At 37.6% G+C, this 12,366-nt stretch overlaps 1 protein-coding gene across 6 annotated transcripts in view; it reads right to left on the bottom strand.

The window, feature by feature from the left end:
- Window positions 1–12,366, bottom strand: part of SH3GL2 (SH3 domain containing GRB2 like 2, endophilin A1) — a 263,901-nt gene that overhangs the window by 8,468 nt on the left and 243,067 nt on the right. For all 6 annotated transcript variants that reach the window (XM_075594915.1, XM_075594886.1, XM_075594894.1 and 3 more), the window contains 3 exons: window positions 9,257–9,390; window positions 6,245–6,403; window positions 4,504–4,607 (listed from right to left, as the gene is read on the bottom strand). In XM_075594915.1, the coding sequence (XP_075451030.1) occupies window positions 4,504–4,607; window positions 6,245–6,403; window positions 9,257–9,390 (397 nt within the window). The remainder of the gene's footprint in view (window positions 1–4,503; window positions 4,608–6,244; window positions 6,404–9,256; window positions 9,391–12,366) is intronic.

Genomic DNA, 12,366 nt, shown 5'->3' with positions numbered 1-12,366 from the left:
CAGGAGGAATCAATGTGGACTGGGAAATAAAACATTTTCTTGCACGATCATACTTCTGATCATACTTCAGGAGTGAGACGCCAACCCCTGCTACCAGACGCCAAACTCCAGGAACTCAGACTGCAGACAGCAACATTGTATTGAGCGACAAGACCTGACACACTGTAAGTGTATTTCTTTGGTCTTGCGCTTTTATTAAATTGTCCCCACAGTACCACGCTATGTTTGTTTCATTCATTCATTTATGGGTAAACATTGCTGAAAACGGTGTGAGGGGACAGCATTGGAGATTGTGTTGGGAACTGCGTGGGATTCGTGGATCCAGTTACATGATGGTGATAAAAGAACAGTTTCTATCCTCTGCTTTTTGATCTTTGTGCATGCTGTAAGTAGGCATCTAAACCATGCAGAGGTTTCTGCTGAATGGAGTACTGTGCAATGGTCTTTCGCTTTTCTTTTTTCCATAGGAATTTTATCAATTGAAGTGACAAATTGGGATCTGCACTCAGTATTTGGAACTGATTCTTATTACAGCACTGGGACTGGTATCATTATACTAATTCATCTTGCGCCGGGGATTTGTTTCTCGTTTTGTATATCTGTTGTAACAAGTTTTTGGAAAGACTTGTATATCTTTTCCCCTTGGCTGCCTTCCTGTCTGAGGGTTAACACCACTCAAAGAATCACCATTCACCTATCACTAATTGGTATATGTTGGACGGCACATTGAGTGATCACAGGCATCATAGTTTTCACACTAGTGCATTAGGCACCATCACCGCACAGGTTAATTTTTAGGTAAAGCCCTTTTTTGTATGTTATTCGTTAGTAGTGTTGTTAACAATAACTAATGAAATGAACTCCCTTCCCCATTTGTTCCACACGTATGTTGAGAAAATCTCCAGCTTCAAAGTCAACAACAGTAAGTCAGAAGCCCTGAATATTAATTTGCCCCAGGATGTGGCCAGGCTTCTCGCTCTCAATTATTCATTCACTTGGCAAAAAGAAAAACTGACATATCTGGGGGCCAAAATTAGAAGGGCTTTTCACTCCCTGTAACAGGTCAACTTTCCCTATACAGTATCTATAAGACCCGGGAAACTTGGTCTAGGTACTCTATCTCCTTGTTGGGAAGAATAGCTGAAGTTAAAATGATCCTTCTACCAAAGATCCTTTACTTATATAGGCCCTACCAATACCAGTCAATCCAAGAGACATTGAAGACCTACAGAAACACATAACACGATTCATTTGGAATAAAAAGAAACCCAGAATCAGCCTTAATGTTTTAATGAGACCCAAATTAGAAGGAAGCCTAGCAGTTCAACATATTAATACTTATCCCCAAGTGGTTCCGATGGCACAATTAATATTCTGGCACACTCCCTCCAATTTTATCAGATGAATTGAGATTGAGAGTTTATTCCAAATCACAGCCAATCTGCTCCCTGCTCTGGCTCCCCAGGCACCAGAGAATGAAACGATAGACCTCTTCCTACAACCTGTCATTCTCTACTAATATGGGACAAGGTGGGCCTGAGTAAGTGTATGGAATTAAGAGGGATATGTTATTACAATGGTACAAATTGCACCAAATGTGCATCAATTTGTGCTAGCAGTATACAGTATGTATGAAGCTTGTTAACACCTAGTGTGCCCTTATGATGTCCCCTGAGTGTCACAAGAGCTAGAACTTTAGGGACCCTATGATGTTGAAGAATTTTCATAAGAATTTAACTTGTTTTCTACTTGTGTTCGCAACCATGTTATTACTGCCCCAAGAGATCACGCGGACGTGATCTTGGGTGCTGTCAGTCATCCAACATCTAAACAGTTTAATCTTCTGCCTTACATTTGGAGCAGAGGTTAACTCTACATAAACCTGGCGGCTTTTTTTTTTTTTACTAAAAGAGAAAAGAAAACTGCACCAATAAAAGGAGCAATATTATTGTGCTATCTCCGCTTGAAATGCCCCCTAAAGCCACCTCCGAAATTGCTCCCCATCTCAGTAGTAAAATTGTACCTTGCCAGAAGATGACACAGAATCAAAATAATGCACTTTAAACCTACTGTATCTTTGAAATAATGAGCTTGTTTCCATGCTTGATATAGTACATACAGTACAGTATGTGCCAGTCTTAATTAGCCCCTAAAATAGCAAATTTATTGTATATTCAGCAATACCTACTGCTCTTTTCACAGTTAAGCTTTTGTGTCAATCTTTGTTTACCTATTATATTTTTTTGCCATTATGTAACATCTATTTAAAATACCTAAGTGGGTGCAGCATGGGTTTATACTTATTATAACTAAATGACATTGCTCTTTAAAGCTGCAGTTCAAGCTCCCATTTTAATTTTTTTAGTTTTTTTTTTACTTCAATAGTTTCATGTGGGCAATCTCTAATTACCTAAATAACTGCATAGCTGCCGGTCAAATCGTTCTCCGTCTATTGATCGGCAAAGTTTGGTGACATCTTTAAATATGGGGAATGTAAATGGTTGCTATAGGAACAAGCATGCTTGTTAAAATAGAATACAAGAAAATTGGTCTTTCAAAGTTGTTGTTTTTAAAACAGAAAATGCTAAAAGTATTTTTTCTTACTACAGAACTGATTTATTAAAAAAAACACATGCAGGATATTGCTTGAACTGTAGCTTTAAAGGTGTGTTTACACTATTAACTAACCAAATAAATAAAATAGATTTTCTATAGATTTTGCAGAGAAAACTGTCTCTCTGTAATCTCCTCTTGGATGTCCCACCATTACCGAAAGCCAGGGACGGACTGGCCAGGGGGGCAAAGGGGGGGATTATCTGGAAAAATGTGGGCCGGTGCAGAGAGGAGAAAAGCTGTGTATACGCACTGTGCATTCTGGCCAGCAGGTTCTGCTGCAGAGCCCAGTAGTTCCTTTTCTCCTCTCCCGGGCAGCCTACAATGTGCTGCTGATAATGGTAAGTGTGTGTGTGTGTGTGTGTATGTGTGTGTGTGATGCATGGTTCTGTATGTGTGTGTGTCTGATTCATGGGTGTGTATGTGTGTATGTATGTATGTATGTATGTATTTCTTCCCTGCTTTCCTGATGTACTGCGCATGCGTGATCTCTCTGGTAATGGCCGCTGTGACCTCCTACTCTTCTGCGCATGCGCGAGATGCTTCTGCGCATGCGCAGCCAATCCCAAGATGACGATGCCCTTACTAAACTGCATTTCTATTAATACTGCAATTAGCTCCAATCTCCAAATATCAGTCTCACCATTGGGGATTTTTAATCATTTAGTTTCACTGTATATATCTATTTGAGCACTTAGAAGAGTTATTGACTAATTAAAATTGTATTATTTTATTTTAACGGTTATTACCCTTCTCAGTAGAGTGTATCACTGAGCACAGTGGTCATTCACGTTGTCTAGATATTATATCTTCTATATATATCACTTGTGTTTGGATAAGTGCAACAATAGGGGTTTCTGTATGCTGACCATTTCTTGATCAGTTTTTGTATATAACCAGAACCAGTAATTGTCCCCCCTTCCACTGCCACCCTATACTCAAAGTCTCCCTCAGTGTCAATAATGCCACAATCTTATCAACACCCCATCATCTTTGACAAGCCCTCTACTTCATTGCTCATATTCACTCCATCACTAAGTCCTGCAGGCTCCACCTCTGAACTATCGCAAGGATACACCCTCTTCTTACTTATAACGCAACTGAAAGACTAATTCACTCACTCATCTCGTCCCTCCTTGACTACTGCAAACTTCTCCATGTTAGCATTCCCTTGCCCATCTGTCCCAACTCCAATCCATCCAGAACGCTGAAGCCAGACTCATCTACCTCACTCGCCGCTCCACTTCTGCTGCCCCACTATGCAACTCCCTACACTGGTTTCTCATATCCTTTCAAATCAAATGAAAAACCCTAGTTCGGACTTACAAAACTCTCAACAATGCTTCATCCTTACATCTCATCCCCCAATATATCCCTAAATGCCCTCTAAGTTCTGCCTATGACTTCTGCCCTTTTTCCTGTCTTATTACCTCCTCTCACTCCCACCTACAAGACTTCTCCCGTGCTGCCCCCTCTCTCTGGATTTCTCTGCCACGCACCATCAGACTCTCCCCTGCCATTCTGATATTTAAAAACTCCCTGAAAACTCACTTTTTTAAGGAAGTCTATCTGGCACAGTATACCCTATGTGGCCTTGTATTGTACACAATAATGTGCAGCCTTACAATCCTTTCATTCAGTCTACAGTCAGTTTATCCCACAAAAAGATTTGTGTCTTCAAAAATCTCAACAAATGTCTTGATAGATTCACTCCCGAAGAAGAAGAAGAACTATGAAGAATGCTCATGTTATTCCACTGAATAAAATCACAAGGAATCCCTTCTACTAAATCTTGGCCCTGTTGAATAAGCACTCCGGCTCTTAATTCATGCACAGTAACTTAACCATGAAGTAAACTCATACTGTACTTAAAATAAAACAGAATCTTACTTTTGTTCCAGTTTGACAGTAACTTGCTGTAGGATCTGCACTGCTTGCTTGTGATACTCCAGCTGGGCTTGTACAAGAGCAGAAAGCTGGCTCACCTGTTCAATCTGAACAAGAGCACACAACATGCATACTGTATGAAACATCATAGAGGACAAACTATCATTTAAAGTCCAAATCTTAAAATACATGCATCTCTTCTGCTAAGCATTGCCACGATTAGAGATACACTGGCCCTTATTCTGTAAGGTATGATAGCGCAGCTGACGTGCTATCGCAGGAAAAGCCCTATTGAAGTTAACGAGACTTTTCATGCGATAATACGTCATCTGCGCTATCACACCTTACAGAAGGTCCCACGAAGTCCATGTCTTTAAAACTGGTTTACAACTTTTCTGGGCACGTTTTGCGTAACATTTTTCGCAAATGTTAACCATTCTCGAAAATAAGCGATATTATGTCAACATTTTCCAAGAATTTCTCCAGAAATGTTAGCATACCAAGGACACAGTGAATTTTCACATTAGCTTTAAATGCTTTGCAAATTTGATTTCAACTAAGTTTACAGATTGATGTGGATACATTCTTTTTTATTTTATTTTTTAAAGGGCACATTTTGACCGGTTTATGAACTTTGTCTCAGATATTATGCCATATGACATTTGAAGGGAGTGACTGGGATTAAGTAACTACAGTATTACTGTTACTATTACTCTGAAAAGACCAGAAATATCAGGGGGTGGGCTTCTCCTGCTGAAAACATTACATTCTAGCAATTCTGCTACTACAGATGCAGCCACCACTATTAGAACTCTTGCCTGGGTAAAAACTAGGGAATGTTACTGTAAATGCCTCAACATTTCTGTGAGATTCTGCTGCCAAACTAATGACCCATCGGATTAACACAGCGGGCGGTCCCAGCAGTCTCATTCAAACTGAATGGGACTGCAGGGACCCCTGCTGTGTTAATCCAATGGGCCATTAATAATCTCACAGAAATGTTGAGGCAATGTTGAGGCATTTACGGTGAGATTCCCTAGGATTCTCTAGTTTATACCCAGACAAGAGTTCTAATACTGGTGGCTGCATCTGTGTATACCGGTAGGAACATTTTCATACTTGTGTATCATAGGAACAGCATATCTGTATTCTGTTCTATGACTATGCAAGATGTGAAGAAACAGTTTGCAGAAGTAAAGATGACAATGAATAGCGGCTGTTAAGGTTATGATTCACATAAAGGAGTGCGAGTTGACACACTGCAGTCCACTGACTTGAGTGGGATTGCAGTGGGTTCATCTGCATTGGAAGTTACTGAATCTTACCTGTAGTGCTTCCTCTCTGCAGTCTTCAGCAAGTGATACTTTACATACAAAGGAATAATAATTTAAAAATATACCCATATGGAATAGCTACTAAGGCCTCTGTTTGAAGTTATTATAACTTATCACTTGGTTATATTTATATTGGACACCTTTTGAGTGTTTTGATATTTACAGGACGGTAGGTTGCGTTTTGATTTTAAAATATATTTTTGCATTTTTTTGTGTAGTAATCATTATGGCAAAAACACTTAAGAATGAAAAAGCATTTTTTTGTGTGTCTTTTTTCACTTGTTTCCTTTTTACACGTCGGTATATATGGGTGTATTAAGAAATGTATTTGTCTCAACGCTAAATTAAGTTGTTATTCATTAACAGTAAAGGACAAAAATAAATGTAACTAGAAATAAAAAAAATCTTACATCCATCTCCAAAAGGTTAAACATGCTTTGTTCTGCTATTTCTTTGGACTCATCAAACTTTTCTAAGGCTTGACGGATTTCATCATCTGTGATCTTGCCTTGTCTTTTCTTCTTGTAATCAAAGTCCAGACGCCTGCCCTCCATCTTTTTTAAGTGATGCTGAAAATCAATGATAAAATTGTGACCGTACTTTCCAAAAAAAATAAATAATAATTACTTTGGTCAACTATGATAATGTAGCAACTGTGTTAATCCAGAGGAATATATGGGAGGAAAAGTCATAGATACTGTATATAAATTAAAAAAAACAATAAAAAATATTTCAGATGCTTTGCTGCTCTATTTATAAGCAACATTTGAATGTATTTTCCATAGATGTAGAAAAATAGAATGAAACAGGAATTATTATTCTTTAACAGAAGTGGAATTGACACACTCTAACAATTTAGTGTTAATGGGACAAACTTTAAAATTGGAGAACCGGTTCAAATTTCCAAGATCTATGTGCCCATGTAAATTAAAAAATGAGATCAAATTGAAAAAAAAAAAATGTAATTCGCTGTTAATTAGTCATTTGTTTTGCCTCTGTTTATCTACATCAAAGATAAAAGAATATGCTTGCAAAAATCTCGAGCAAAATGTTGAGCCATGGACAATACTGTAATTGTGAAGCGCTTTGAGTCTCATTGGAAGAAAAGCACTGTATGAAATAAAGTTATTATGATAATTATTATTTTAGACAATAAACGTTCTGGGCTTTACTGCAAACACTCTTACAAATAAACAGTGCATAAAGCATACTGCGTGTAATATTTCTGAATTTACAAGATTACAAAATTGTAAAATATTACAACCTTAATACTGTAGGTTAAAATACAATAGCCAGGATAGCTACAGTACATAAAATTGCCAAGTGATTTCAAAAATTGCCTGGCAAGCAATGAAACTACTACTTATTTAAAAAAAGGATAATCATGAATACAATGTAATCTTGGCAAATAAAAAGAAAATTGCGCTTTGGTTATGTTATTTTTAGTCACATAAAAGGTGCCGTTTGTTTCTCTGGTATGAAAGGTGCAGTTCCCCAAAACAAATGACCTTGAAAAATGATCTTGAAAGTGAGCTCAATGTGAGATGCTATTAAGGGGCATCTTATTGTAGCGTTTTTAGTCTCACTTTCTCCTCTCACCAGTGCAAAACTTCTCACCTGTTTTTTAAACCTTATTTTTTTCTCAAATTCGTCTCCCTGTGAAACCTATTTTAAGCCTCAAAGGGCTAATAAAGTTGTCAAACTAGTAATCTTTCAGCAAAATATCGCCAGACGGTGAATTAAACATGATGTGTGCCCAATTTATAGTCTCAGCATTAAAATAGCAATATTACAATTTTTCTCAAATTCGTCTCCCTGTGAAACCTATTTTAAGCCTCAAAGGGCTAATAAAGTTGGCAAACTAGTAATCTTTCGGCAAAATATCGCCAGGCTGTGAATTAAAAATGATGTGTGCCCAATTTATAGTCTCAGCATTAAAATAGCAATATTACAATCCCCCCCCCTTTTTTTTCTTCTTATTTATATATGTATGGTACCAAGGTTCAGCAAAGTATCCGTCCGCTCCTCCTTCTCTTACATGCATCCCAAAACTGGAACAATCTCCCGGAGACTCTCACAGCCACCACCAGTCTAAGTTCTTTCAAAACTAAAGCTGTCTCAAATTTGAATCTGGTCTGTAACTGGTACATACGCCTATTATATATATTATCTCTAGCTGTGTATGCTATGTCTTGCATATAATGTACACCCTGTTCACTTATATAACTGTATTTGTAAGCATGTTTTATTTGTCATCTTAACTCTATGCCCAGGAAATACATGAAAACGAGAGGTAACTCTCAATGTATAATGTACCTGGTAAAATATTTTATAAATAAATGTAAAGCATGTGACAATGTATAATTCTACATTCTTACCCAAGCTGCCAATCATTTGGTGCGCCTGTTACAAATCTGTAAAATCCTGATTGTGTGCCTAACATAATGGGCGCCTTCTAACTGTGTGCTACAGTCTGTGAAATGCTGCAGCTGATATAATGTTACATATTACTAAGCGTAAACCATTAATGTTACAGCTTTCAGAGCAAGAGACAGTCTGCTGTTTTGAAGACAGCAACAGATCTGTTTGTGATACTTTGTTGCCAGAGGGCAGAGCTCAAAAAGGTGTGTGTGAGAGCCTGTTTCAAAAGAGGAATTGGACATGACTTTCTTAATGGTTGCTGTAGCAACCAAATGATGATCAGGACATGAAAAAAATCATTACATATGGCATTAGGAGTTTAAAAAAATGTAGACAGTATTATCTAATACTACAGAACTGATTTATTTTAAAAAAATATAGATTTTTTTTGTGTATTACTGCTTTAAGCACATACTACAGTATAGCAATTTATAGAATTTTGCAAAATAATTTGAAGATTTTAGAGACTTACGCAAACGAAATGATATTGCAATGCACATTGAGTAAATGTTAGGCGAATCACTTGCGATCTCTGCCTCAGCCACAACTTTTTTTATGTGAAAATGTTGTCTGTTCGTGACCGCATGTAAAAGTTTTGCATATCTCTGCTCACCAGGCAGCACGGAGCTGTAGTCTATTCTGTGATTAAAGGGACTTTATCAGCATAGCTGTTTTATCATAATCTGTTCAGGCAAGGTTCCAAAAAATCCAATGATGTCACTAACTGAAAGAGACTTAGCACTAATTTTATTTTAGGCTGTGGGATCATTTTATAGGAATAAAATACACATTTTAAACCAAATTAGTAAGCAGGAAAAAACTAGAGAGATGAGATCAGACCCCATATTATACAGTGTAGTAAATAAATCTTTACATTTTTTTAATGAAAAGCCTACAGCACCTTTAATGAACAGTAAGATATTCACACTAGTAGCTTACGAGTAGCAATCATTTTCTGCACATTTCATACACATCATATTTTTGCAGTAGTGATACAGTACCTGGATTTCCTTTAGATCTTTGTCGTGCAGATTTTGAAGTGGGTCAATGAAGTTTTGCTTCACATCAATGTCCAAACAGTCTTTTATATCAGAAAGTTCCCTCATTCCTTCTCCTAAATCAAGCAGAGCTGGGCCTGAAGGTAAAAGTAACTCATATTATTTATAAGCATTTATAGTAATAAACAAAAGTGTAACAGTGGGGATGGCTATTGGCCCACTTTTAGCTAACTCGAGAATGTGGTCCATATAAAGTAAATGTCCACCATCCATAGTATCTCAACTTTAAGTTACTTATTTAAGTTACAGTAGACATAGATTTCTGAGTATTGAAGTTTGCCCTGTGGAAGACATGGCTTTTTAACTTTTATTGGGGGGCTTTTGCCATAAGCCCCAGGGTTTGGTTTTTTTCCACCTGGTTTTGTGATTTTTTTACAAATGTTTTTATGTTTTTGGCCACTGGGCCTTTGGAATGTTTTTTGGATGGTTGGGCATCGGTCCATTTGGTTGGATTGCTAGCGGTCGTCCCCTGACTAAGTTATGTGGTGACGAAACGCGCGTTGGGACCCGGATGAGGCGGACGACTGACATCATCACGCACGCTGACGTCTATGAGCTTCTAACCAGTTGCTCTATGCGCATGGTGCGCTCTGTATACCGGAAGGCTGCAGTTTCTATCTATGCTACCTGGCAGCTCTGTTTCTCTCTGCATACCTTGCATTGTGCTGTGTTGGAGAAACTAGGACTCCCTCTTACTGCAAACCACGGAGCACTGAGACCTGCTGTAGATGAGAAACCACTAGAGACATATCTCTCTACCATGCTGACATTTTAGCTCCGTTTGTGAGTGTGCTACCTTAAATTTTTTCAAGTTTGGCATTAAATATTTTACAGATTTACACTATGAAGCACACGCTTCTCTTTTTTCTTTTCTAAGTGATGAACCAAGCCTGCACTATTAGCCAGCAAACAGCCTGAAGCAAGTCAGTGTGGTGGTATGGTGAGTGCATCAATTGATGCCAAAAATTGTATGTAGAGAATAATATAATTTTGGTTGATAGCATTCCCTTTGATATTATAACATAATTCTAATAAATGTTGCTAGTATAGACACTCAGATTCAGCCTAATGTATTATTTGTTAGAAGTAACAGGACGCTGTATTATTGGCAGCAGCAGTAGTCTCCCTGTATCATGTTACCTCCACTTACAGAGTCTGTGTCTCGATAGTGGGATGTCATCAGGAGAGTCCGAAGTACGCTTCACTCCTAGAGGCGGAGCTTCATCAGGGGCTGTGTGTAAATTTCTGTGTGTGTAATTATATATTTTTCTATTTATTGACTGGGGTGTTTTAGTATATTGTGTTGATGTTGGAACAAGTGAAAAAAGACACACAAAAAAATGCTTTTTCATTCTTAAGTGTTTTTGCCATAATGATTACTACACAAAAAAATGCAAAAATATATTTTAAAATCAAAACGCAAACCTACCGTCCTGTAAATATCAAAACACTCAAAAGGTGTCCAATATAAATATAACCAAGTGATAAGTTATAATAACTTCAAACAGAGGCCTTAGTAGCTATTCCATATGGGTATATTTTTAAATTATTATTCCTTTGTATGTAAAGTATCACTTGCTGAAGACTGCAGAGAGGAAGCACTACAGGTAAGATTCAGTAACTTCCAATGCAGATGAACCCACTGCAATCCCACTCAAGTCAGTGGACTGCAGTGTGTCAACTCGCACTCCTTTATGTGAATCATAACCTTAACAGCCGCTATTCATTGTCATCTTTACTTCTGCAAACATTAGCCCTATTAGCCACCTTTGACTAGTAGGGCTAATGGACAGTACTTTAGAGGGGGAGATAACTTTGTTGGGGGGTGGGTTATGGTGGTAGGCAGTCCGAGGGAGTATTGGGGAGGGTAGTTAACCTTTTGTATGCCATAGCAGTTGTACCGCTATGACATACAATGGGTAGCAGGGTAGTTAGACTATTTATACTAGCCCCTTGGTTATCTTAGCGACCATGAAGGCAAGCATTAAACATATCTTCATGGCCACAATGGATTCAAATGAGTTAAGGTACAGGTTATTCAGAGATGCTTTGAGAGTATGAAGCCACTTTCCCAATGAGAGGGGCTAAGTTAGCTGCAAACCTGCTTTAACACAATTTCACCAGACCAAGCCAGGCATTACAGTATGTAAAAGGCAGTTCACAAGACAATGGTTTTGATTATTGGAGGTATATCATTATCTGAAAGGGTTCTGTCTATGAAGATTACTTGTCAAGAATTGCTACAGATGCTAATATATGCTGTTTTCTACCAGTATGCAGCATATTGCGACCAAGTTTCAGTTGTAAATAAATTTTTTATGTATATCTACAATCTGTCTTTCTACGGGGCTTTTGCCAACTTGATAATTAGTCTACAGAATGTATCATGAAATAATTAATAGTTATTATTTTCCTTGAATATGATGTATGTCTTATCTAAGTGAAGTAGCTGGGTTATTAAAGCGCCTGTTTGAGAAACAGGAATGCCAGCTTCTAACCAGTGCTAGTTCTATGTGCTTTATGTGTGAAATTAAAATGTAGACTCTTTAGACAAGGCGTTAGTTTTATTATTTACACATCTATATCCCAACAAATATTGGTATTAGTATATACACAGGAGGAAAAAAAACATTATTTCAGTGGACATATCTACTATACACTTGGCAGTCTTTCACTGCTCAAATTTGAACTGTAATTGCTTAGAACAACATTTTGCAATTCAATAGAATAATAAGCGATTAGTGTATTTCCACCATGGTAAAATGAAAGTTGGAACTATGCTAATATATCTTTTGTACTGTAGCGTCTTGAAAACAGAATGCAAAACACATACCATATGTGTGCAAGTATAAATACCAGCACGCTGTCTTTTCGGCCATGCTACTGTAGGTTTAAATTTTAAGAATGAGTCAATCCAGCAATAGAGCAATATGAAAATGAGCTTGTTTGATGCCAAAAATATGTTGTAACAGAAAGACAATTAATACCCTGGAGAAGAAGGCACAAAATAAATCCTTTTAATGCTCTGGAACACACTTTAAACTGGTTTCATT

This window comes from Ascaphus truei, chromosome 1, assembly GCF_040206685.1.
Source record: "Ascaphus truei isolate aAscTru1 chromosome 1, aAscTru1.hap1, whole genome shotgun sequence".
NCBI classification, from domain to species: domain Eukaryota; kingdom Metazoa; phylum Chordata; class Amphibia; order Anura; family Ascaphidae; genus Ascaphus; species Ascaphus truei.
The sequence above is the reverse complement of the archived record's forward strand: the minus strand, read 5'-3'. Positions and strand labels throughout refer to the sequence as shown.